The 26,040-nt window shown below is 51.3% G+C and overlaps 3 protein-coding genes and 1 long non-coding RNA gene across 5 annotated transcripts; 1 reads left to right on the top strand and 3 right to left on the bottom strand.

Annotated features, from left to right (window-relative positions):
- Positions 1–5,555: 5,555 nt before the first annotated feature.
- Positions 5,556–21,421, top strand: Hoxb5os (homeobox B5 and homeobox B6, opposite strand). The gene is made up of 3 exons (NR_132637.1): positions 5,556–5,724; positions 18,904–19,082; positions 21,176–21,421. It is a non-coding gene; the product is annotated as a homeobox B5 and homeobox B6, opposite strand (long non-coding RNA).
- Hoxb5 (homeo box B5) lies at positions 6,723–8,931 on the bottom strand. The gene is made up of 2 exons (NM_001191925.1): positions 8,251–8,931; positions 6,723–7,575 (listed from the first exon to the last, which is right to left on the bottom strand). Exons 1-2 carry the CDS (start codon positions 8,810–8,812, stop codon positions 7,328–7,330), a joined length of 810 nt encoding a protein of 269 aa, NP_001178854.1. The 5' UTR covers positions 8,813–8,931; the 3' UTR covers positions 6,723–7,327.
- On the bottom strand, positions 10,843–19,579 carry Hoxb6 (homeo box B6). 2 transcript variants are annotated; one of them, XM_039087720.2, is made up of 3 exons: positions 19,438–19,579; positions 12,833–13,325; positions 10,843–11,742 (listed from the first exon to the last, which is right to left on the bottom strand). In XM_039087720.2, the coding sequence occupies exons 2-3, from the start codon at positions 13,245–13,247 to the stop codon at positions 11,483–11,485; spliced, it is 675 nt and encodes a 224-aa protein (XP_038943648.1). In that variant the 5' UTR covers positions 13,248–13,325; positions 19,438–19,579; the 3' UTR covers positions 10,843–11,482. The 2 variants fall into 2 exon arrangements, with proteins under 2 accessions (XP_038943648.1, NP_001385781.1); NM_001398852.1 differs by lacking the exon at positions 19,438–19,579 and having other exon boundaries at positions 10,845–11,742; positions 12,833–13,371.
- Positions 21,422–22,264: 843 nt separating the features above from the next.
- Positions 22,265–25,683, bottom strand: Hoxb7 (homeo box B7). The gene is made up of 2 exons (NM_001017480.1): positions 25,265–25,683; positions 22,265–23,058 (listed from the first exon to the last, which is right to left on the bottom strand). Exons 1-2 carry the CDS (start codon positions 25,662–25,664, stop codon positions 22,799–22,801), a joined length of 660 nt encoding a protein of 219 aa, NP_001017480.1. The 5' UTR covers positions 25,665–25,683; the 3' UTR covers positions 22,265–22,798.
- Between the last annotated feature and the right edge of the window lie 357 nt (positions 25,684–26,040).

The raw sequence follows: 26,040 nt of genomic DNA, 5'->3' as shown, positions 1-26,040 counted from the left end.
CTCCCACCCCGCCCCCGCCGCTAGACGCCTGGGCCGCCGGGATCACGCATGCACGTAAACTTTTGACCCTCCAACTTTGCGACCTCTCTGGCAATAACACAGGCCACACAGCTCTGGGTCTGTGAGTACTGCAGAAACCAAAGAGCAAAACACCTTCCTTGTCCCTCCCCTTTGGTCACCTTGCGCACCCCACCCCAAGAAAGAGCTTTTAGATTTTTCAATAACTCCTGGGGGTGGGGGTGGGGAGAAGCACGGACCCCACTTCTTGTAGTTTCTTAGGTCTCTTTGGTTGGGATGCCAGCCAGGGCTTTTGTCCACCCACCCTCCTTTCTGAAAGAACGAGGCTGTGTGTGGTTCCTGAGAGAGGGGCCTATGGGACCAGCAGAATGGACTGACCTGAAGAAGAGTGGATTCTAAAGAATGGAAAAGACTGGAAAGGGCTTGAAGCAGGGCTTTCTTGGGATCAGAGGAATCTACAGTGCCCTTAGGGGTGGAAGGAGAGCTAAGTCCCAACAATGTAGACCCAGCGGGCCCGGGGCCACCTTAAGCGGTCGCTCTCTAGCGTCTCCAAGACCCCAGCCTGGCTGTGAACTTGGTCTAAGGCGGACTCTACTGGCAGACCCGGGAAGTTACAGCCTCTGCCTCCCGGCCAGCGCAGCAGCCCTGCAGTGAACCAGAGCGCTTTCGGTTTCCCATCTGCCCAAATACCACCTCTCAGGTTCCCATCTGTTGCAGGGAAAGGTTTCATTTCTCCTTCTGTGAGGTCCTTTGGAGTCATTAAGCAAGAAAGAGAGAAAAAAGCGAGAAAAGAGAGAGGAGGGAGGAATAGAGAAAGAGAAAAATAGATGCATAAAATAGATTCCAAATCCCCCAAGAGGCGACTCCCTCACACAGTCATTCTCCCACCGCTGGTCTGCTAAGAGCTTGATGCAATGCTGACTGCCCCCCCTTTCACTTAGAGGGGTTTTTTTTTGGGGGGGGTGGTATCTGAAGGTTAGGTAAGGCAGCCTCAGGCCTAGAAATTATTCCTTGCTGAATGATTCATCCTACCTGACAGGATCTAAAGCCATGGATTGCTGCTGCAATCCTAGATGCTGAGCCCCAAGGCCTCGGGCAACCTGCAGCCACGTGCACTCCGCCCCCAGTCCTTTAAGAGAGGAAGGCAAGAAGAGCCAGGCCTTGGAGCCTTTGACAAGGACAAGACACTGCAAGGTGTTTCCCTTTGTATCCGTCCTCCCTTCTCAACGGATATTAAAAGAGAAGGGAAACAGGAAGGGAGGAAGGTAAGGTAGAAAGGAAATGAAAAGAAAGGAAAGGAAAGGAAAGGGAAGGGAAGGGAAGGGAAGGGAAGGGAAGGAAAGAAAGGAAAGGAAAGGAAAGGAAAGGAAAGGAAAGGAAAGGAAAGGAAAGGAAAGGAAAGGAAAGGAAAGGAAAGGAAAGGAGAGGAGAGGAGAGAATAAAACTTGAGAAGCATTATGTACTGGACCCCAGGTTCCCAAATGACCTGGCATTTGATCCTATCTAAGACTTTAAACCACTACTGCTTCCACTTGGAGCTCCTAATCCAGGGAATTCTCAATGAATTCGTCTAAAGAAAGCAGGAAAGATAACCTAAACTTGTAAGCATACCCGGGCACAGCATGACCTTCAAGTGGCTGATGTGGGTAGTGTGGCTGGCTGCGGGTAATGTATGCGGCAGAGGCTTGGAGCCCCATGTAGGCCGGCGCGCGCACCCCTCCACCCTCGTCTGCTGACCTCTGTGTGATCCCGGACTCTATGAATTATTGATGAGATATGAGCGTTGATTTCCCCTTTCAGGATGCAAACTCCATTATATTGTTAAAATGGCGATTTAATCGTTGAGAATAGCTTTGGTGTGGGTTTTTTCCCCCAACTCATTTGCGCCTCCTTCCTTTTCATTTAACTCTCTTAATTAAATCCTTTAACAGATTTTAATCACTTTTTGGAGCGAAGAGTAGAAGTAAAAGGAAGGCCACAGCACGGACAACAAATGGGACAGTAAAAGGACCACTCAAAACAATCCTGGAAGCCATCGGAAAGCTACTACCCTTTGGGAAGTTGATAGGAACATGGGGAGGGCTGTTAATGCCTTTTAAAAGATGGCTTTGGGAACCTCTACCAGAGACAGCATCCGAAAGCTAGAAAGCTAACAAGGCAGAACTGAACAAGGAAGATACATAGATTTTGAGGGAGTCCAACCGCAGCGACCGAGTCAGGCTTACCCCTTGCTGAAGTCCAAGGACTTTGAGCTTGGGAGGGCCACAGGATTCTTGTGGGCAGCAACTCTTCCTATCTGGGCCTCAGGGACACTTAGGGAGAAATGTCCATTCTCCATAAAGGGTCCCCACTGCTCCCCTCCCCCTTCCCAAACAGCTCAGTTTCCATGTGGTGTCTGGGTTAATTAATATGGATGTGTAACTGCACTGCCACAATCGATAACCTTGCTGTGGGCAGATCCCAGCCCCAAAATCCAATTACTCTAAAATCCTCCAAAAAAAAAAAAAAAAGGAATAAAGTGACTAGTAGTGCCTACTCCTAAATATGGAGGAGGGGAGATTCTTATTAGCCCTGTCTTCTCAGGTCGGCCCTGTAGATCCAGGCTGGGGTATTTATATTCAAGGAGAACAGGCCCAGGAAGGAACTAAATTCAGGGATATGTCTTTTCCTTTTGCTTCAATGCTTGGCTTCTGTCCCAGCATCCAGATCCCAGGGATAAAAGAATCAAACAGGGGGAAAGAAACTGGTTTTTGGGTCCCTGGTTCTGCCCTCTTATCCCCCAGTGAAGAACCTCTCACGGCCAAGGAAGGGTTAAGTGTCCCTGCCGCAGTTATGGAGAGGAAGCTGATGAAATATGGGCCCTTGGAACTCCAGGCTAGGCCAGCTTTCCTGTTTACACTTCTTCATACTTCCTCCCACCCCCGTGGCCACAGAGAAACAAAACAAAACAAGCAATCAAATAAAACAAAACAAAATCAAATTGTCCTATGAGTGGAGGCCAGGCTGGGCTCTGCCCCTAGGGCAGATGATTTGCCTAGAGGGTGCTGGCTCCGTTTGTGGCTCCAAAGTTGAGGCCTAGTGGGGCGGGAAGAGGAAACAGTAGGAGAGGAGAGAGAGAAGAGAACTGGGGCAGTAAGGCAGCATTTTCAGAGAGGAAATGGAGAGAGGGTGAGAGTGGAAGAATGAGGAAAGGGGGGAGAGGGGAAAAAAGAAGAGAGGAGAAGAGGAGGGCAGAAGCAACGTAAGTCTAGGGCAAGGAGAGTCCTTTATACCCATCTAGACACCTTATTCTCTTCCCCAACTTGCCCAGGCTACAGGTCAGTGAGCAGATGCCCCAGAAAAAACCAAGCTTCGGGAAGAGAAAGCTCGCTCCCCCCCCCCCCAGATCTGCTTAGAGTCATAAGAGACCTTCCAAGGTTTATCTCTGGAGGCAAAGTAGGCATCTGTGGCCAGGATTGTTTTTTGCCATTCTGAAAAATCTATTCAAACATGCTTCATAGATGTCTCAAGGCTGCTGGCCTTGAACACGCTATCGGAGTTGTAAAACTGACATGCAAAGTGGGGGGAAAGGGGGAGGACATTTTTTCAGAGCCAAGCCTAGTTATCTGGAGTTTCAGGACCCTGAGAAGGATCTGGAAAGCAAGATAGACTGAGGCCAGAAGCTAGGAAAAAGGATTCCCGTGGAACCCCTAGGTTAGACTCTGCGAGCCTCCCCTGCACTTCTTTGAACTGCTTTGAAGCCTTCAGAAGCCAAGCCTCCAAAGCGTATTCATATTTTAAGTGTTGCTGGCATCCTTTGATCCTTTGGGAGGGGAAAAGAGTGCCCTTTACAAGGGGTGTAAATGTCCATCGTTCTCTCCGAGAGATGCATCTTTAAGTCAGGGTGAGGATCCCAAGCCTGTGGTCTCTTTCCTCTGATCCTACAGCCCATTGAGGCTCTCCAATAATTTTGGGTGTGGGCAAGGAATAGTGGGCTCAAAAACAAAAACAAAACAAAACAAAAAACGGAGAAAGAACAAGGGATAGAACAAGAAGAGCTAGAGTATCACTATTTCCTCAATGGGGGACAGGGAAACCCTGTGGCCCTTCTTTGTCAGAGATCGCAAGCCTTCCAAAGGTCCTATTTTAGGAATTATCCACCAGAGTTGGTGAACCTAGAGACAGTGAGCTTTCAGGAAGCAGGACCACCAGTCATTGGTCCCAGAGATCCTAATTAAAGGTATGGAGGAAATACATCCATTTGATTTGTAAGAGGATTTTTAGCTTTTAGAAGAAGGCTGACTTTTCCTTAGAAAACAAGGTTGGGGGGGTGTGCAAATTTGGAAATCCCTCTGATTTGCGGTGCTACACAACAAAGAGGGCATTCAGAGCCTGGAGATTGCAGAAGAGGAAAGAGAAAGACTAACACCTTGGTCTCTTTGGAAACCTGTGTTCCTGGGCAAGGCTGTATTTGTAGCAGGCTGGGTAGACATACCCATGTCTTCCAGACCTGGAGAGAAGCTCTCTTCTTTCACACTCATGGTTGGGGAATTAGGTTTGGAACTGAAGGCTATGAACCACCACCCCCTCCCCAATCCGTTCCTCACTTTGCCTCAAGCTCCCAAAGAAATCAATGAGACCAACAGGCTGAAGTTGGGTGTAAAAAACACTGAGTTCCCGCATTCTAGATAACCCTGGGAAGAGTCGAGAGTGCAGGAACTGCTTTTATGGGGAACAGACATTAAAAACCCAGAGAACATTTGGGGATGAGGTAGCCCACAGCAACCACCTTCCCTGGTCCTTTCTCTAAACGTATCCAGGTAAAACAGCCAGTCGGGTGCCCCCAACACACTCCAGACAAACAAATCTCATCACGTTTATATCCTGGGGGTTAGGGGAGATCCCCTGAAGGTAGCCTACAGTGAAACACCCTCCTCTCCAACCTATATCTCAGCTGCCCACACCCCTCCTTCTTGTCCCCTAATTTCCAAAGACATTACTGAAGGAACATGGATTCCACAAGACCCCCTTTCTCCACAGAGTCCGATGCTCTGCAAATAAACACCAGACACCTCCCATCACTGAAACCTCACAAACTAAGCCCTCACTTCAGACTCCCCACTTCTCAGAACTAGGTATTTAAAAAAAACTGTTAAATTTCTCCTGTATCCTTCTACGGTCCCCCTGGAAACAAAATTCTCTTCTCCCATCCCAAACCCCAAAACTGCAAGGAAAGAAATCGAAAGCTGGAAGCGACTTACTGTGGAGTACTGGGCCTGGGCTGTAGCCACTGCCTTCCTGGGCTTTTCCGGCTGCTCTAAGCTAAGAGAGCGCTCACCTACCTCTGCCCCCTTCCCCACCACAGTGAGCAGTTAAAGTGTCACTTAACATTCTGGAGAATGTGAAATATACCGCGCGGTGTCAACTCCCCAAAACCATAAAACTAACTTTATGGACCTCACGTGACTTTCTCGAGCCAGTGAGGGGTATCTGTCTGACTTCTCGGCGATTTTTACGATCTAACTTCGAGATAAAACCCCTATCCATTTGACATCTAAATGTCATAGCGACTTTTGGGGTAGTTTGCTTTCGGCAAAGGGGGACAAAGTCATGGGGTGAGAGGGAAGGAGGGCCCAATGCAGCCTCCAAGACCCTCACCATCTCTTCACCGGCTCCCCCCCCCCAGGTCCTGTAAGAAGTTGGGCCCAGCTGGAAGGGATTGACCGGGTAAGTGTCCAGACTTGACTCTTATGCTCAGGGTGGAGGTTCAACTGGATGGAGGAAAACTGGGCCCTGGTCCTGGACCAGGCTGGAGTCCAGGGGGAGTCAGAGGTCTTTCAGAAGGAACCCTAACCAAGAGGGGAAGGTCAGTTGGGACCCCTGGCGAGGAGGACCCCTTGAAAAGTATAGAGAAGGCCAAGTGTGACAAGAAACCTTTGAAATTGAGCAGATTTTTCTACCTTAGTGGTTGGCAGAGCTGAACTGGGGTTTGGAAAAGAGGCAGGGCATCTGGGAAGGCCTTTCCCAGACTCAAAAGACCAGGGGCCTTCCTGCTCAGAACTTAGGCCCAAATTATTCTTCCTGGAGCCTTTTCCAGTGGCTTTTTCTGATGCAGCTGGTGGAGAACCAGGAAGTCCTGAGTCCAGCTAAAGCCATGTGAAGTTCCTGGACCTCTCAGTCCCCTAGGCAAGAAGGTCTCTCCTCAGTGACCAAGCCAGGGAGTTAGGTGGTTTTGAGGGATTTCTGCTGGGCTTCCCTAGGCCCTAGATTTACTGAAGATGGTCTTACACGAGGTTGTACCAGATGGTGAAAGAGAAAGGACCCTCTGAAAAAGACAAGTGGAGGGCAATGGAGTGGGGGAAACATTTATTCGACTTCAAGGAAAAGCTACAGACATACCAAAAGCTAATCACTGAGACAGGCCTGGCAAAGACAGATTTCACCACGCGCGCATAGCACAGCATCCACTCGCTCACTACAAATGGTCTCGGAAGAGAAATGGGTAAGAGAGGAAGTGATTGGCCTGACCCAGACTACCCTTATATTTACAAGCTTTGGGCCTTCTAGCCAGACCCGGATTCACAGAGAAAAACCACAAGACATTTTACACTGAGGATTATTTCTGATTCCATACACTTCCAGACTAGGCCTTGTAGGGCCTACCAGGCAGCAGGAGCCTAACTCTTGCTCTTTTCCTCTCCTCTTCTCAGGATCCACACTTTGATCCTTCCCACCCCAAGGAACAAGCTACCTGAGCCTAGGGAGTGGGGGTGGGGGGTGGGGCTGCTGAAGTGGGAGAAAAGTGGGAGCACAGTCATGGACTCCATTCCCTAGGCCAGCTCAGCTGGGCCCAGCACTACCCAACCTCAACTGCTACCCCCCATGGAAGTTTCCAGCAGAAACTCAAAATACAGCCATCATCCTTTTATAAATAAGTTAGAACACAGACAGGGAGTGGGAAGTCACATTAAACATGCGAATTTCTTTTTCTTTTCTTTTTCCTGGGGAAAGGAGCGCAACCACAGACACGAGGACATTCAGAAACACTGGCAACTTGGGGGCGAGCCAAGAGAAGTGGGGAGCACGGAGGGGAAATAATAATAATAATTATTATTATTATTATTAACAATAATAACAAGAATAACCAGTCCAGGAGAGAGGGAGCCATGGGAAGACCTAAGACCAAACGAAAAATTGTAACACAGGGCTGGGGTGGGACAGGCGCGTGGGAACTGGTCCCCAGCGGGCAGCGGCAGTGCAGGGAAGATTGGAAGGGTCGGGCTGGGCGTGGTGCGGGCTCTTGGGCCTCCCAGGGCTCCTCGGGATGGGCTCAGGGTTGGAAGGCGCTGCCGGCTGTAGCCAAACTCATACTTTTCAGTTTGTTGTCTTTCTTCCACTTCATGCGACGGTTCTGGAACCAGATCTTGATCTGACGCTCGGACAGGCAAAGCGCGTGGGCGATCTCGATCCGTCGCCGCCGGGTCAGGTAGCGATTGAAGTGGAATTCCTTCTCCAGCTCCAGGGTCTGGTAGCGAGTATAGGCGGTCCGGGCCCTTTTTCCGTCTGGCCCAGTCATATCTAGAGCAGTTAGAGGAGAGCCCCGGAGGCAATGTTATTCCGGTTAAAGGAGGGGGCACTGAGTGGGAGGGGGCGGGGAGCAGGACCCAGGCGTCCCCAGCATCCAGCTCACCGCAGCTCCAATCCTCCTCACTCCAGATGCCCGCATCCAGCCTCTATTTCCTCATCCCCCTTCTCAGCAGCCCCCACTTCTGATGGTAGTGCATGCTCCCGGCTTTGTCTCTGACTCCATCCCAGTGCCTCACCCTAGGCTGGGTTCAGGCGGCAGCTCAGCTCGTCCGGGAGGGAAGAGAGCCGCTACACTTTTGCCTTAGTAACCTCTATCTACAGCCCATTCCCCCTTTGCTAGCAGCAGTCTCAAATTTTCAGTAATAATCAGGACCTTTCCCCACAATACACAAATCCCATCTTTCATCCTAAAGCCGGTGACTACTGGCTGGGTAAATAAAACCTAAGCTGACCGTGGCAACATTTTTTTTTTAATGCTTACCCTCAGAAAACGATCCTGTTTGGCTCTATCTATGGAGCTATGGGGACGGTTTCGGACACTTTTCCCTCTTGGTGGAAAAAAAAAGGAATCTATATTTGAGGCAAAGCCAAGCTTTGCTCGCCCCCACCCCCAGCACAGGGCAGGAATGCCGAGAGGACAAAAAAGAGAGAGAGATGGAGAATTACCGTGGCTGATGTGAAGCTTCCTCATCCAGGGGAATATCTGTGGAGTCTGCCCCTCGGGCGCGGCTGTAGAGGTGGCCATGGGCTCTGGCTGTGCCCGAGCCAGGCTCGGGCTGCTTAGCTGGCTCGCAGCTTCCTCAGGCTCAGAGGACGCGCTGGCCTCGTCTATTTCGGTGAAATTGGCGCTGGAGCTGGCTGGGGTCGCCTGGTCGGAAGGGGACGAAGCAGAGGGCTTGGCGCCGTGGCTGTCGCCGTTAGTGCAGGGCAGTGACTCGGGCGAGGACAGGGAGCAGCTGGATGTCGCCTGCCTGAAGCGGGGCTCCTGGGCGGACGCGGGGAAGGCGCGCGAGCTCTCGCCCACCGCCCCAAAGTGGCTGGATGAGGCCGAGGAGCGGTTGACGCTGAGATCCATCCCATTGTAATTGTAGCCGTAAGAGCCGGTGTGCATGGCAGCGGGATCCCTGTAAGAGCCGCTCAGAGAGCTGCCACTGCCATAATTTAGCAACTGATAGTCCGGGCCATTTGGATAACGCCCCGAGAAGGAGTTTACAAAGTACGAGCTCATTTGGGTGATTTTGGAGGGCTTGATTTGTGGATCGTGGTCGTTATAACCCTGTGCTTCACGATTTATGATGTATTAATGAATTATAGCGATGCACTGTACTTCGTTTTGCTATGTATGCGGCCAAATATGGGGGGGGTTAGAAGGGGGATGGGGGGGCGTTAGGGAATCACGTGCTTTTGTTGACCAGTCGTAAATTCTCACTGATGACCTCAAGAGGTAATTCATGCTCTATGGTTACAAATAATGACGATCGGAGAATCGTTAGGGCCGATTCAATGCGAGCCTCCGAGAGGGGGGAGAAAGTGAGAAGGGGGAAAAACAGGGAGAAGGTTGACGTTGGCCTCTGAGCAGAGCGCGCCACCTCCCGGCGATTGACGGGAGCGCGGGCCGCAGGCCGCCATGGCGGCGGAGCCAACCTCTGCTGGCTCTGTGCAACCGCCAAGCAAGAAAGAAACCCGGCCCGCAGCTCACCCACAGGGTCGAACCTTTGGAAGACGGATTTGAGACTTTTGCCTACTTCGTTAGGGTGTGGCTACTCCCTCTATTTATGGCCTCTCTGACATTATCATCATCATTTTATTTTAACTCTGGATAATATGATCAAAGATGTAGTTGCCTGATCTCCCCTCCTTAAGCTTTCCTTACCCAACTTAGGTAAGGAAATGGGGGAAAGGGTTAGAAGTTGTGTGTGAAAAACAATTATAAGAATCGTATTAGCTCAGCCAGGCCTGCTTCCTGGCTAGGCTTCGCGGCGGGTCCACAAGGAGAGCGAGCAGAGAGCCGCAGGACTGGGCGGGAGAGAAGCTGGAAGAGGAAGGAAAGCTCTTCGTTCTCCTGGGCCCCTGGGAAGTTTGGAATTTTCCTTCTGACCACTCATCCTTAGCCTAGGCCTAGGAACCGAGGTGGACAGGGACCCTAGAAGAGGAACACAGCACGGGCAAAGAATAGAGCGGCAACCGCCTGGGCGGTTAGGGTTTGGGTGGTAACTCTTATGCGGGAGTTTGGGGTTAAAACAGATCCCCTTTAACAAGCTTGCCAGATGCCAGCTATCAATTCGGAGGCCAGATCCGAAGCCTTGTGTTAGTGGTGGCTAATAATTGGAGAATTTACTGATCGGCCTTACCGCCTTCCCTGGGAAGGGGTTCGGAAGACCGGCGGCCCCTTGCTGAGCTCGCTGGGCGGCCAGAGATCTCCACAGCTGGGCCCCTTCTGCCAGACGGCTATTTTCTTTAAAAATAAAAATAAAAATAAAAGAGGGGGAGAGAGGGAGGAGGAAGAAAAGAAAACGGTGCCTGAAGCTTACGGCTTGGGTGTGGGTAGCAGTAAAGAAAAAAGTGAGCCATTTTGGGTTGAGAAGGTGAGACTAAAGGCCCCATCACCTGGCCCCCTGCCCTCAGGTCTCTGAAGAGCAAGATAAAGTCGGGCTCTTGCAGCCTTCTGCTCCGGGCTTCTCAGCCTCTTCCTGGCCATTGAGCTCCTACTTAATATGAGAAGGGGCACCCTGGAGCCTGTAGATGAGATGTGGAGAGATGCCCAGTGGCCTCATTTTTCAGTCTCCGGAGCAATAGGCCGGGGATCCGAGGGCCAAGGCCGGCAGAGACAGCCATGTGGGCGGGCCAAAGGCCAGGGGCCTTGGCTCCGAAGAGGACAGAAAAATCTCTGCAGAGCGCGCCTAGACCCGCCCAGCTCGGTCTCTCCAGAGCTCTGGGCAAGGAGGCCTCAAGTGGAATCCCTCCAGAGTCTCACAACCAAGGCAAGCTTAGAGAACAAGAGGAAAAAGGCTTTCTCCATCTCGCACCTCTGAGTGGGAGAGGCAATTGTGAATTTAGCATCAGAGAGGCCCGACCAACGCTGGGGCCTGGGAGGACCGATCGCTGGCCTCTGCTTTTGACTCCTCACTTTTATCTCAACTGTAACTTCCGAATTGAGGCCCTGGGGCAGACCATGGTTCTTGCCTTTGCTGTTCAGGCTCAGGGGTGACAGGGTGGCTGGGGGCTATGGAGGGGGAAAAATGACAGGGAAGGATTGGATGTGATTGAGCTGCGGGTTTTCACATCTTTATTATCATCATCATCATCATAATCATTATTAATAATATTAATATTATTACCGAAGTATTTCACGTCCAGAGCTAAGACAAGACTACAAACACAACACATAGAAAATTAATAAAATAGAACTTTGTTTTCTTCTGAGGCTCCTCTTCTTACTTCTAGGTAGTATGTGCTCCTTCCAGTGGCTTTGGGGAGGGGGTAGGAGAGACAAGTCTGGGGTCAGGGAGTCTTTCAGGTCCCTGCTGAGGGGACAGCGAATCTACCATTGAACCGTGCACGGGGGACATGAAGGAAATGAGACTCGACAAGGACAAGAGCATTCTGCTCTGCTTCCAGGAGACATCAAGTGAGTCCGATTCTCAGTTCTCACCAGAGAGCCTGCTGAGGCCAAGGTGGGTTCTTCGGGGAGGGAGGAGGCGCTGGGGTGCTGGGGTGGGCATCCTTCAAGCGCCCAGGAAGAGCTCTGCAGGAGGGGGGCATCCAGGAAAGCGCTGGGCCCCGCCCGTCTTGCGCTGGACAGCAAGTCCCCCGACCGCAGAGCCTTCTGGGGCTTTCGGGTGCCCTAGGTTCCCCCTCAGACCTCTCCCTTCGCGTCCCCCCTCCCTTGGCAGCACCTTCACTCGGCCGGCTTTTCTTCCTCCTCCTCCGCACTGAGCTGAGACGCACTGAGCAGTTTGCTCTCCTTTTTCCACTTCATGCGCCGGTTCTGAAACCAGATCTTGATCTGCCGCTCGGTCAGGCACAGGGCGTGCGCGATCTCTATGCGCCGCCGGCGGGTCAGGTAGCGATTGTAGTGAAATTCCTTCTCCAGCTCCAGGGTCTGGTAGCGGGTGTAGGTCTGGCGGCCTCGCCGACCGCTGGGCCCAAAAGAGGAACCTGTTACGCAGAGAGGAGAAACTGAGGCCTGGGGTCACCACACCAAACCCATAGCCCCTCCCCCACTGGGCCCTCAAACGTAAAGCTAGCCGGTCGGGAGTTGTCTTTTCCCCCTCCCATTCCCTGATCCCCGTTTCCCACTCCTCCAGCGCCCCCTCCAGATTCCCTCCTGGACTCCGAGGCCTGTGCTGTGCTTTCTTTCTGTCTAGACTTTCGGTGGGGGAGGGGAGGGGCAGTTTGACTCCCACCTGAGCTTGGGGGAGGGGCTGGCCAGGTGAGTCTCCTACGAGCTGTATCTTTTCTTTCCCTTCTTTCCATTCATCCAGCTCTCCCTGCCCTACTCGATGATAGATTCTGGCCCTTAATCCATAATGACACGGATCGATTCATAGTCCGCATTAACAGCTCCTCACTTTCGTGTCGTGCTAATGGACATCAATTGGGACTTGAAGCCAACAAATAAACCAACGTGAGACCCAGGCGCCAGTTTGTTCTTCTCACTCCCTCCGCCTGTCCCTTCTCATTCTTCCTTCCTCAGACTATACTACCCCTGTGGTAGTGTCTCACAGCTCCCTAGTACCCCCGTCCCCAGTTCCCCTCCCCCAGCCCAAGGGAAACACAATCCAGGACCCTGTAAACTCGCCCTTGCAGGCGTCATGCTACCCCTCCCCTTTCATGACGCACTCTTGTTTTTAATGGAGTGGTCTTTGGGTGCGGGACACCCCCCCCCCCGCAGATCCGGACAAGAGAGGGAATATATCCGGAGAATATAGAGGAAAGCAAAATCAGAGACTGAGTCCCCTGTCCTCTTCCTGATCAATAATCCTAGCCTGACTCTCTCCTCTCTCAGAGAGCCCACTTACTCCCCCTGCCTTACTGTGCAGCTGGGACTTTGCAAACTTTGCAACTTCTGCGGGCAGGAGGACTGATCTGGAGGCCAGGGCCCAATCTTGCCCTATTTGCTGAGATGCCCATCTAGTTCCCAGTAGGAGAGTTGGGGTGAGAGGATGCTGACACTCGCTAGTTTTGCCTTTCTGTTTGCACCGCACCTCCCTCCCCCCTGCGTGGGACAGCGGGAAGTCACACTCACTGTTGCACGAATTCATGCGCTGCATCCACGGGTAGACGGGCGTGGAGCACTTCTGCTCCTCGGTCTCTCCGAACACGCTCTTGTCCTGTGCGCAGTCGGACTTGCGCGGCTCGGGGTGGAACGGGGGCGGCTCGTCGGCGCCGGAGAGGGCGCAGGCCGCGTCCTTCTCCCGGTAGAAGGCAGGCGCCGGCCCATAGTCACAGGGCGCCGCCCGACCATAGCCGCCGCCGGCTGGTGGGTAATAGGAGGACGCCGCAAAGCCCTTGTCCTGGCCGGGTCCCGGCCCGTAAGGCGCGGGATAGTGCCGCAGCGGGTCCGCATAGCCAGACGAGTAGAGCGGCAGCTGGCCCAGGAAGGACTCCTGCCCGCTGGCCAGAGTGACGGGGAAGGTGGAGTTCACGAAATAGGAACTCATCGGGAGGGGAGGCGCGCGCGGCCGCTGCTGCTCCGCCGGGTTTATGATTTGTTGTGTTTTATAGTCCGAGCGCCGCGCCTATTAGTAGTATAGCCGAGATTGGGTTTTAGCTGAGGGGGGATGGCGAGGTGCCAGTGAGGGCCAGAAGGAAATACAACCATCTGATCCAACACTGACCAATGGCAGAGGCAGGAATTGTCAAATAGCACCCAGGAGGAGCGCAGCCTGCACGAGGGACCCGCGCACAAACCTATCAACCTTTTCCCCCTCCTCTCTCTCTCTCTCTCTCTCTCTCTCTCTCTCTCTCTCTCTCTCTCTCTCTCTCTCTCTCTCTCTCCACAACGCGCCCTGATCCACCTACGTAGGATCTGCGAAAGAGACGTCTGTGCTTTTGAGGGAGGAGGAAACAGTTAGATGGAGATCATCCCATTTCCCAGTGATGAAATAAATACACCCTCCCCCCACCCCACGCAGGAATAGGGAAAAGTTAATTGTGTTTTCAGAAAAGTTAACCCCTGCGTGGCATGGGCCCGTTCCCTCAAGGGAGAGCTGGGTAAATGCCCTCGAATCTCGTTGAGAGAGAATGAAGGGGGAAAGTCTGTTTCTAGAATTTTGTGCTGGTAAGGTGGGGGGGGGTGCTCAGGAACGGACGGGTCCGCTTCTCTGCTTCATTTTAGAAACAAGGAAAGAAGAAGCACTCTCCTTCGCAGGTTTGGAAAATCATTTACTGTTTATGAGGTCTGTCTCCCCCTTTTAAGCTTAGGTTTATCCTATCACGACTTCAACCCAATTCTCGAGCTTAGAGGAGGGCAAACCAGATCCGTCTGCATAGAAGACCCAGAAGGAAATGCCAGGGGTATGTGAGCCCAGCTTCTCCCTCTGGCTGCTCCTCTAGGCCACTTGCTTCTGGCAAGCCGTCCTTACATCCTTACGCCCAAGACAGCTCAGCCATCCTGACTGCAGTCTTGACTGAGACTGGGGCCCTGGAGAAAGAAATTAGTAGTCCCTAAACTTGCTGATAAAGAGTGAAGGAGGAAGGGGAAACCCCAGCCTAGGGAACTTTACTTGTCTGCATCTCTATTCTTCCTGCAGCCCTCACTTGGTCTCTCATCCATCTTATCTCTCGTGCAAAATGATGTGACGATAATCCCTGGCTACAGATTTTTAGAATCAAGGACGTGCCCCTAAATCTAGATACTGGGAGAAATTGTCTTAGAAATGTTGAAGTTTCAGACCCTCATATTGGAGCCCGAGAGCTCTCTCTCTCTCTCTCTCTCTCTCTCTCTCTCTCTCTCTCTCTCTCTCTTTCCTGCTCTCTCCTTAAATTAGTCATTCTCTTTGAAATCCCATCCCAAGACTTGGTTTAGATTTGGTTTTATAAGGAGGGAAGGCTGCTAAGTCCTCCTGGGGACTCAGTCACCATCTTCCAACCACCAAACTGGCATGCTTGCTCTAGCTCTAGACACTCACAAACCCTCCTGTCTCTCAGATACTCTGCAGACCACCTCCCGTGCCTCAAGTTTGTATCACCTTCTCAGCTGCTCTAAGAGCTTGGGAACGGACGAGTATATCTATATTCTCTTCCTCTCTCATCCAAAGAAAATAAGGACAGATCCCAACCTTGGAGACACAGGATATTTCTAAAATGCCCACACAGGACAAACAGTGTATCTAACCTGAAGACAGGGAGGATTGGGTGTAAGATTGTGCCTGAGGTCAGGCCAGGCTGACCCACCTCTGCCTTGTTCTCTGGGCTCCTTTTTGTGGGCCAGCTCTGCCCATGGATAATAGGAAAGGGCTGAGGGTGGGTGATCAAGAGGGAGGATTTATTTGGCTGCAACGTGGCCTCTGAAGTTCTTTGAACTCAAAGCAACTGCTAGGCTGTCTCTTTGTGGCAAAATGACCATCCCCGGGTGTCTCTCTTAGCCTTAATCCATTGGGGGGGGCTGAAAAAGAAGCTCGACCCTCCTCATGTGAAGAAAACTGCATTGCTCCAGTCTAGAGATGCTGGGCCCATGCTGAGAGAGGAATAAGAGCTATTTCATCCAGGCAACAAGGCACGGAAGAGGACCCTCCCCACCCCTTTGCCACTGAGGCTGGGCCTTGGGCCTCAGCCTTTCTCCCTGGTCACAATGTCCTCATCACAGTAAATATGGTAGAGTTGCCTATGTAAAGTATGGTCCAAGTAAGAGGAGGCTTTCTCCTCTGATGGAGGCAGGAAATTAATTGCCTTATCCTTTAGAGCAGCAGCCCCTGAATTAACCTCACCTCTGCAGGTTACTTGTCTGAAGATGGAGCCACAACAGCCAGGGCTAGGGCGCCTGGAGTCGGGCATGAAAGGAAATAGCGCCTCATCGCTCTTATCTAAGCCCAGAGGTATTTATGAGCGTTTATTCATCTGATCCGTTTGTTTGGGAAAAAGAGCAGGCAGGCAGAGCTGGGCCAGAGACCGCCTGGTTTCTGGAGCCAGATCTCTCCGAATCTGTCTGTGGTTCTATCCGCCTCCGTTTGTCTGTCTCCACTGGGAAATACATAGACACACAGCAGGCACCAGCCAGTTCTCCATTAGGGTTGCCGCCCCCCTCAGTCACAGAAGGAGGGATGTAAATATATACCAAGTCTTGAGTACACATCAGTGGGGTTGTGCTGATACCCCACAGGCAGGATTTATAATTGCGATTTTCTGTGCTTTGAGTCTGCAGTCCCGTGGGTAAGCAGACACATCCCAGCTCCCAGAGAAATGTTGCTTAAGTCATTTTCAACTCAGGAGAGAAAATCTCCAGAAGAAAGGTAATCTTAGGAATGCCATTTGCCTGTATGAGGAGGATGTGAGACACTATCTAAGCTTCCTATTTTCTCTGAGATGCAAAGCTCCCCCAGTTCCTTGGATAGTGGGTACCTTCTCCTATCCCACACTTTACCTAGGGTAGGGAGAATGAATATCTCTCAAACCCAATCATCCCCCTGGATTCTGATTGTCTGAAATGTTCCCTAGTAGTGCAATGTGTTGGCTCCCACAGATTGGAAAAAGGCTCTTTACTTGGACACTCTGCCCTAAAATCGACTAGTCCAAATCGAGGTACAAAGACCTCATTTCCATTATGCAAATGATCGGTATCCTCTCTGATCTTCTAGGAGGAGTGGGCAATCCTTCTCTCCTCCTTCTCTGCTTCACCCTCACCCTAAGAGCCCCGAAGTGGTTCAAGTCCTGTACTAACCTGACTTCCCCCTCCCTATGTTTCCTTCTGGTTGCCAAAAGAAAAAAAAAATTAGGAGGGCCCCAGACCTTCCTGCCAGATCCCTCGGGGCCTCCTGCAGAGTGACTCACTAAGCCGGGCCTAGCCAACTAGCCGCCAGAAAGTCACTCTTGACACAGAGAGAGGAAAAAAGCTTAAAGATTTGCTCCTAAGGCTGATCTAGAGGCGTCTAAAGCTTCTGTAATGGTTTGTGCCCCCACCCCCAGCACTACGCAGCCCCTAGACCCTCAGCTCCCAGCCAGACCTTAGTAGCACCTTGGTCAGCCTGGCACCGCAGGCAATTTCCTGGAGCCCCGCCCTCTCCCAAGAAAGGGGAGCCACAGCACCTTGAAAGGGGCAGCCAGAGCTTCCTACCGCAGCTTGAAAGCCCGAGCTAATCAGTAACCGGTGAGACAGGGGCCAAGACTCCAACGCCGCGCAGTAGAGGCACGCACCCCGCCCCCGCCACCTCCTTCTGAGAAAAAGGTTCCGTTAACCGGTTATGAGAGATCCCGCAGGAAAGGAAATTACAGTGGTTTTGGTTTTTTAATGATTTCTCTTCACTCCCGATTTCCCACCAAAGCAATTTTTTTTTTTTTTTGCGTCGATTTCGCTAGAAACGGTCGAGAATGGGGGAGGGGACCAACACTCACTTGCAGACACCAACAGTTTCCAGAAAATTCAGTTCAACTCCTTCAATAAGGACTCGCCAGCTTAGGAATTGGCAAAAACCACAAACCAACTGGAAGAATACAGACCGGGTTTGTCTTTTGACAACCGAGTGGAACTGCCTGGTCGGCGCCTCCCTTGACCGTACCCCCTACCTCCCTTGGCTGAGAAGAAAACTAAATAAACCTTGAACAGATTTGGCCTCACATCTCTCTAGCAGCCCCCAATCGTGTCTCGTGTCTTAGGTGGTGATGAGGGTCGTGGGTCTGAGCCCTCAACCCTTTGGCTCAGTACCCTCTGTCCGTGGGTTACAGTGTTACTCCTCTCGACTCCCTCTTCCTCTACCAGCCTTCAGGTTTGTGACTGGGGTGAGTGGGGATCTGCAGGAGATGGGAGAAGATTGAGGATAAGGTGACAAGAGATTCATTCCGCTTTCTAATCTACACTCGGGGACTAAAATGCAGTAGAGGGCACCAGCGTGGGCCAGAATCCCACCGAACCTCGCGCCAAGGGCTCTAAGCAAACCGGCAGGGCTCGGCGAGTGTCAGCCACTTGCTGTGCCAAAGCCGCCTGTCCCCGAACGGACGGTAGATGGCAGCAAACTGCATAATTTGGGTCAGAGGAAACTGTCTAAGGGGCGATTTATAACCCACCAAGACTACAAGGGGAGAAGACCTTTAGTTTGAGTGGGTTTGGGGTACCCCCCCGCAAATAGGGGTCCAAGCGTCCTAGATGTTGGTGATCAATTTCGCTTGCTAAGAAACCAAGGTGTCTCAGCGAGGCCGGTTCAGGCCCCTGTCTAGAGCTTTTTATCTGGGCCCCCAGGGAGCCCCAGTCTTGTGCCACAAGTGGCTACGTTTCCCTTTCCTAATAGCTCAGGAGGCCAATGTACCCACACACTCGCCCAGGACCCTCAAGTCCCAGACTACCAGAAACCTGATCCTGAGCCTCCTCCTGCACAGGCTCTTAAGAAGCAAGAAGACGATCATTCATGAAAACCAAACAGGAAAAAAAGCAAAAAAACCGTCTCTTGTCCTTCATGCCCAAAGTCACTTATCTCTCTGTTACTGAGAGCTTCTCTGGGGACCTTCCGTCCCATTTCTTAGCCCCCACCAGCCGGCCTGAAGCCTACCAGCCACTTTAGGAATCTGTCTGCTACCCAGAAGATCTCCCCCCTCCCCCACCCCCAAGAAGCTAGGGAACAAAATTGGGCGGTGAAAGCAGGACTCAGCTCTGAACTCAGCCTCCAGGAGGCTTTTCCCAGACCACACCATTGCATTCTTCGGTTAGGCTTCCTTTCGTATTTTTTTTTCTAATCTCCCCCCACCCCCACACACACACCAAATGAATTTTTGTGTACAAGCCTGAAAAAACATGCTAAAAAATCTCTTCCCAACCACACTTAAATCCAGGAAAGTTTGAAATGTACCCATATCAGATATGCAATTTTTTTCCACCAAAATCTGCACATCCCATGCCAATAAAACACAAGTAACAGGATCAAATCACACAGAGACCAACAGACTTTAACCTACCGCATTAAAACCACAAAACTCTCTCCCTGCAGGCTCCCTCGGGCTGGCGGGAGTGGCCAGAAACCGTGGCAAAAGAGCTGGACATTCTTCGGCTAGCTTCCTGAGGAGTCTCCCTCGATTTGGATTCCTTCACCCACAACCCTTTAATTTCAGAAATGTCTCCGAAGGAAGATAGCGAACGTTTCTCTGTGAATTGTTCTTTTTATATCACTCTAGAAGCCTCCTCGCCCTCGGCTGGCCTCTGCGGAGATTCCAGGCCCCACAGAGACCAGGACGTCCCTCAGCGCCACCGCCCCTCGTGCCAATGCAGCCGGGAAATCGCCGTTACCCACACTGGGCAAGAGAACCGCACGGGGGCAATCGGGGAGGCCAGGACAAGGGAAAAGTGGAGGGAGGTGAGCACAAACCCACAAGGGCCAGAGCAACTGCCCAGTGGCTGTAGCCCAGACATCCCCACCCTCGCTTTTACAGACCCCTCGCTGGAGCTTTCTCCCAGCTAAAAAGGCAACATAAAACTGTCCACATAGGCCCCTTTCCGTTCCTCCTCCCTATCTTCCCTGCAGCCGCTCCCCCTCCAGGAAGCAGCCACCCCTGTCTCTACTACAGAATTTCCTGGGAAGCCTCTCCCAGCAGCGCCCAGAGGTGGGGTTCAACCCGGTCTTGGGATGGGGGGAGGAGGGAGAAAAACCTAAGCCCCACCCCCTGCAAAAAAAGGATGCAAAAGAATAAGAATTGTAGAATCTTCCTTACCTTTGCAGAACTTGGGTTTTTTTGCCCCCCTCCGGTTCCAAAAGGGTGGGGAGGGAGGGAAAAAGGAGCATTCGGTTTTCTTCTTCAGCTTCCAGATAATATTGTCCCAACCTGAGAGCCGTCCTTTCCCCTTCTCAGACTTGAGAGAGAGGTTGTTTCGCTTTTCTGACATTTGCATAGAAAATGGAGTAAGTTCTGGCTTTGAAAAATGCTAGCAGGCTGCAGTCCTGGGCAGATTGTCCATTTAGCCTTCATGATGACTAAAAATCCCAGATCAGCAAGTAAATTAACTTAAGAATCAAAATTATTTTTGGTTCTCTCTTTTGTGTAATTCCCACCCCTCCTTCCCTCTCTCACTCAGCCTTCTCTCCTCTCCCCCCTCTCCTTTCCTCTCTCTCTCTCTCTCTCTCTCTCTCTCTCTCTCTCTCTCTCTCTCTCTCGCTCTATCGAGCTGATATTGAAGTATAAAAATATCAGGAGGCTGGAGCCCTGAAGGACGGCAGTGCTCCGACCTAGGTGTGGTGTCCAAAAGAATGCTGCATTATAACCACCAGGGAAATGATAAAAAGTTCATGTTCACGATCGCCCGGCCACATGACCGGCGCCGGCCAATCGCTGGATTCAACCACTCATAAACTTCTATCACAAAGTTGTAAATTTTCATAAAACAACAAGGAATTTATTGCATTTCTTCATGGCTGCTCCACCAGCAACCCTTTTCTCCGTCGCCATCTTCTTTTCTTTCCCTTCTCTTTTTAGGGAAACCACAATCTGAGACAGGCTGAGATTTGGGGTGTAAGAATTCAGGGCGGAGAAGCCATAATGGTTCAGCTAGAACCGGGGTTTTCTCTGGAACCTCCACATTTTCCTCAAGAGCTCTGCCTGTCTTTTATAGTAAAAATTACCCCCCCCATCCCCAGTCTTCCACAAGGGACTGTTCTGAGGTAACAGGGAGGTGAGGCCAGAGTAGCAGCTGGAGTTAGGAGCTGCTATCTGCGTCGTGACAAAAAGAAAGCTCCTGTACCCCCTCTCCTCCGATTACCCCCCACATCCCTAGCTAGAGACCGTGGGGTTCCCCCACCTGTGAGGTTTGCAGCTTGCAGGTGTGGTGTGTCTGTGTGTGTGTGTTGTGTGTGGGGGGGATCAGTCCACAGGGTCTAGTTTTTTTTGCCTCGGGAGGGAATGTGTCCTGGATGGGGGCCAACCTTGATGTCTAGCAAGCAGATTCTCCACCTCAGCACCTCAGAAACTGGAGGAGGGAGAAGCCAGATCACTGCTTTTGGGACCAGGTTCCCCAGGAGAAATTTTTTGTGCTTGCCAGAGGTTGCTGCGGTCAGTTCTAGGGAAACCGCAGGTTTTAAGGGCTGTTTCTTACAAATTCAAATTAAGCCGATTTTTCCGGAAACCAACCACCTTTTTAAAGACCTTTAGGTTTTAAGATAATGTTCTTTAAGCAATCAAGGGTTTGTAAATGAATAAATACTAAAAACCAGTGCCCCATGTCTAGGTGTAAAGACACTATCATTTAGGTTTTTGTTCAGCGATGAAGGATTTATAAAATTCTTGATTTTATTTTAACAATAACTCACTCTGTTTTCCTAGGCTTTCTTTAAAAAAAAAAAAAGCACACTACATTTTAGGTTGATTTTCTGGTAACTAAACTCAGAAAACGAAATAATCCCATTTAAAAAAATTTTTTTTTCCTTCTCTCCCTTCCTCTCCCGTGTGTGTCCCTCAGAAGGTTCCAGGTTGGCCGTATTCAAGAGCAGGCTGAGCAGCGCAGAGGAAGCCCTGGCGGCGCCGGCGCTGCCAAGCTTACTGCGTCCACCCACCCCAGCCCGGTAAACTCTCCGTCGCTCATGGGGACTGGTTTTCCTCCCATTTTAAAATTTTATATGGATAGCCCATGTCAATTTAGAATGAAATAGATTTTAATACACTAAGTAAAAACAAATTGAAATAAAATAAAGGAATCACTCCAACGGAAAAATGTTTGCCGACTAAGTGGGGAAACTGTGAGCGCCCTGGCAAGGAGGTTGTTCTGGACAGGCTGGGAGGCCTCTGCTTGCTGTCCTGGCCTCTGCCCAAACCATCCCAGAGGTGGGATAGATGGGGCGTTCACCCAGCGATTTCCTTCCATTTGTTTTTGGAGGCCTACCATTTTGGATTTCATCATTTTATTTGTGGCTGGTCACTAGGCTCAGATTTCATGGTCTCAGTTAAAGGCCTGGATAGGAGAAGGTATTTATAAAACTGGAAGATTTTAAATTGGGGCGGGGGGGGGTGTTTGGGGTTTGTGTGACTGAGCATATGGTCTCCTGGATGTATTTACTTGGGGGCAAATGTGACTCTCTGTTTAGAATCCAATGTGTGAATGTACACTGGTGTGTATTAACGTGTCTGTGAGTGACTGTGAACACGAGTTTGCTTGTGAGTGTGTGTGTGAATGTGAACGCATGTGTTCTGGGCACGGAGCCGGGGATTGTGTGAAAGCCTGTATGTATATCTGAGAGTATATTAATGTCTGTGTTTATTTGTGACTGTAACAGTCTAGGCATTTGTATACTGTCAGCTTGTAAATGTGGGAATTGTGTGTTTTGATGGAAGGAGAGAGAGAGAGAGAGAGAGAGAGAGAGAGAGAGAGAGAGAGAGAGAGAAAGGGAGATGTTGGGGTTCATTACTTGGCAGTCTCCATAGCAGGGACATCTGTAAAATAAAAATAAACCCAGCACAGACAGAAAAGGCCAGCAGAGGGGCTCTGGGACCCCATTCACTACCAACCCTTACACCCTCCCAGCCATAGGGAGAGAAGGAAACACAGCATTCATTGGTATTTAATCCTTTTTTATTTTTTCCATCCTTCAGATATACAGAAAGAGGCTCATGGTTAGGAGCTAGAATCAGCAGCCAAATGCACCAGGCTCAGAAGCTAGTGGATCCTCGGGGCTCCCTAAGACCCTCTTAGTACTACTGGGAAGTATATGGTAGGTGAGGAGCCACAGGTTAATCGGCTCATCTGGAACCACAATTCACAAAGACAGCTTCAAAGAGGGCTTACAAAACAGCAAGATGTTACAAAGACCTTACTCGCAACATAGAAAAGGGGAGGCACATTCCAAAAAGCCACAGAGCAGGTAGATAATGTCCTTCCCAGACTGTACAAAAACAGACCACACACTTTCCCATAGGTAGTATTTTTTTTTACAGTAGTAAGAAACCCAAATTTCACCCATCTCTTTCCTTAAAATTTCAGACTTCTTCACTTAAACAGTTTGCCCCCTTATTTGAGTTCCGTGCTTCAGTTCCCACAATTGGGTTCTCCCTCTCTTCTCTTTCCTCCTCTCTTCCCTTTCTCTGTCTCTCACTCTTCCTCCTCTTCCTCCTCGTCCGCTTCCGCCTTGTCCTGGCCAGTGGTTCCTGGGCCTGAAGTTTTGTTCTCCTTTTTCCACTTCATGCGCCGGTTCTGAAACCAGATCTTGATCTGTCTTTCGGTGAGGCAGAGCGCGTGCGCGATCTCGATGCGCCGCCGCCGAGTCAGGTAGCGATTGTAGTGAAATTCTTTCTCCAGCTCCAGGGTCTGGTAGCGCGTATAGGTCTGGCGGCCCCGCTTTCGTTCAGTCCCTACTCACAGTATTTGGGGGTTGGGGGAGAGGGATAGGGAAAAAAAAAACTGTGTGAAAAACACCAGGAAAATTCAGACCTCCTTCCTAGGTGGTCTGACATTTGAGGGCAGCAGAAAAAGACCACCTTGCTGGAACTAAATTAACCCCTTTACCATGTGCAGAAAAATTCCAAGCTTCTCAGGGCAAACATTTATTTTCTTTCTTTTCTTCGTGTGTGTGTGTGTGTGTGTGTGTGTGTGTGTGTGTGTGTGTCCCCACAAGAATTGTTCTATTTTTTAAGCTGGGTCTTGCTAGGTAGCCTTTGGCTGGTTTCAAACTAGTAGCAATCCTCTTGACTCAGCCTCCCCAAGTGCCGAGTGCTGGGTTCATAGGCCAGCCCCACCACACCAGATAGTGCCATTATCCACAAAAGGTGGTTTTTCTCAGCCTAGGGCTTCTGAAACCCAAGTAGTTGTCAGCTGCTGGCTCCTTAAGGCTCTATTCCAGAGAGGCTACCATAGAACGAGGGCAAATTAACCCTCAGTCACTCCCTGAGGTCATGGGCTCCAAGTTTACCCTTTCCCTTCAGATGGCCTTTGAGGTACGGAACTGCTCGGAGAACCATATTAGTGTCTCTAGAGTGGGGCCCCAGGCCTAGTCTGAGAAGAAAAGAAATAAAAAGGCCCACAGGCCCAGTCCCCACCCAAACCTGCTATGGAATGGGGAATTGGAATTGGTGGTCTGACAACACTTGCTTTCTGATGTTTCCTTCCCAGTAAGTATCAAGCAAGGCCTGGCTACCCTACCCGCCTGCCTTCCTGCACAGAAAACCTAATTGTCTCAAGCAATCTTTGGGCTTCCAGCACTGCAAGGAAGAAAAGAGTGACCGTGGACTACAAGAGAGAGGAAGGTGAAGGCTCCTATGTTGGGGCTGAAGGTATCGAGAACTTCTAGCACACGCTCAGAACCCCAAGGAGACTGGGGAGATGCTGGCATCAGCCCTCTGGGGAAGGAGACAGGAGAGAGGAGGGGCTAAGGACCTTAATTTCAAGTCAGCTATAAGCCAAGATGAAATATTTACGAGGGGAAAAAAAGGGAGGGGGGCTTTGATAGACCAACCAGAAGGTCAGTTCAATTACAGAGTAGGTAATAGAAACCGTGAAGAACAATAGTCAAGAGCTGGTTTCCTCATGGCCCCCAACCCCAGGAGTCTGGGACTCTCTCTGACTGGCTTGGGCCTTCTGAGTCTTAGAGTTGGCTCCCAAGACCATCTATCTTGGGGAAATGTAAAGGAACTGTGAGGAAGCTTTGAAGGAGACCTGGGGGAAGGAAGTCTTGGTGTCTTATGGTTCCTAAAGCAGCTGCTGGGTGGCTAAATCTTGATTTGGTTCCACGGAGTCCTAGCCCTCCCCGAAGTCCTCTTTCAGGAGTGATACCACCAAACTTGGCTGTTCTTCAGGGGCCCACGGAGCCCCAGGAAAGACACCTGAAAAAGCTATGGTCTCATGGGGCTCTTGCCAGCCTTCTAGCCCACCCTCCTAAGTCCACCAGGGGCAGGAGGGGTCAGTAGACTCATCGCTCTGGGTCTCAGACTAACTCCACCACTCTCTGGCTCTGCGTCCCTGGCTGGGTCCTCATTTCTTCTGTATCCCCCTCCTCCCGCCAGGCCTCTAGAGCCCACCTCTAATTGTCCTGATGGGAATAATGGGGGAGCGGGGTTGGCTAGAAAGGCAGGGGGAGGGGAGAATTGCTTAGCGCCATGGCCCCCTCCTCCATATCTTACCCAAGCTAGGGCTGGGGGAACACACCCAGAACTAAGCTCTCAAGCAGGGAAGGGGGTAGAGAGGAGAGAGACCCTAATGGCTATTCTCTGCAAACCCCAGCCTTCCTGGGCAAGACAAACGGCCTCGTCTCCAACCCGTGCCGGCGCTGCTGATAAATATTTAAAGCTAAAAGGCCCGGAGGAAGGGTTGGGGGCGGGCTGGGGGCTTTGAGCTCTTTGGCGTCGGCAAAAAGAGATCCTCCAGGGCCTTGAGAGCACCAAGCAAAACTGGGAGTGGGGGCGGCGCGCGTGGTCCCAGCCCAGACTTAAACGGCGTGGCTATGGCCGATCTGCAGTCGGGAGTAACCTGGACACAGAGAAGGGTGCCCTGGCCGGAAGGGAGCCCTTCTGGGGACTGTGGCCCGGACGTTGCGGCTCGGGACCGCTCAGAGCGCGGTGTTACCTGAGCTTCGCATCCAGGGGTAGATCCGGAAGTTACTCTCGGCCGCCAAGTCCGAGTCCCTCTGCTCCTTGGCGCCAGCCGCCTTGGCGGGGTCGCCCGGACACACCCCGGAGAGGTTCTGCTCAAAGGGCGCGCAGTGCATGTTGAAGGAACTCGGTTCGAGCCCGTAGCCGGCCTCATAGACGCCGGCCGCGCTCTGGCCCGCCATGCCCCCACCGCCGGAGTACAGACCCTGCACCGAGGCGGAGAAGGGGGCGCCCGGACCTGCTCCATAGCCCGGGCGCTGGGGGTTGGAGGCAAAGGCGCAAGAAGTTTGTTCGGGGAAGGCTCCTGGAGCGAAAACCGAACTTGCGGCTGGATATTTAGAAAATAAAGCATTCGCATAATACAATGAACTCATAATTTGGCCGGATGATTTGTAGTCAGGGACGTTTTAGTGTCGGTTTTACGAGATTCCTTGATATATTACAGAATTAGAGTCCAGATTTACACCAAAAGGACCCCCTTTTTCCTCTTCGGACCACGTGACCCCGGCCCACGTGATATCCCCTCGGCCAATGATATAACGGCCTCCCGGAGGCTCCCAGTAATGTGGAAAAAATTGTGTGGCATTGGATTTATAAAATATGATCAATAATGAATGGGAAGGCCGAGCTCTGCGGATTGGGGCTGGGGGCTTAAGGGCTGCTGTCGACCCCCGCGGGCTGGAGGCAGCTTGCAGGCGAGATTTGGGGAGGAAGGAATTGAGTGGAAGAGAAAATAAATAACCGCTGAGC

This window comes from Rattus norvegicus, chromosome 10 (genome assembly GCF_036323735.1).
Source record: "Rattus norvegicus strain BN/NHsdMcwi chromosome 10, GRCr8, whole genome shotgun sequence".
NCBI classification, from domain to species: Eukaryota; Metazoa; Chordata; class Mammalia; order Rodentia; family Muridae; genus Rattus; species Rattus norvegicus.
The sequence above is the reverse complement of the archived record's forward strand: the minus strand, read 5'-3'. Positions and strand labels throughout refer to the sequence as shown.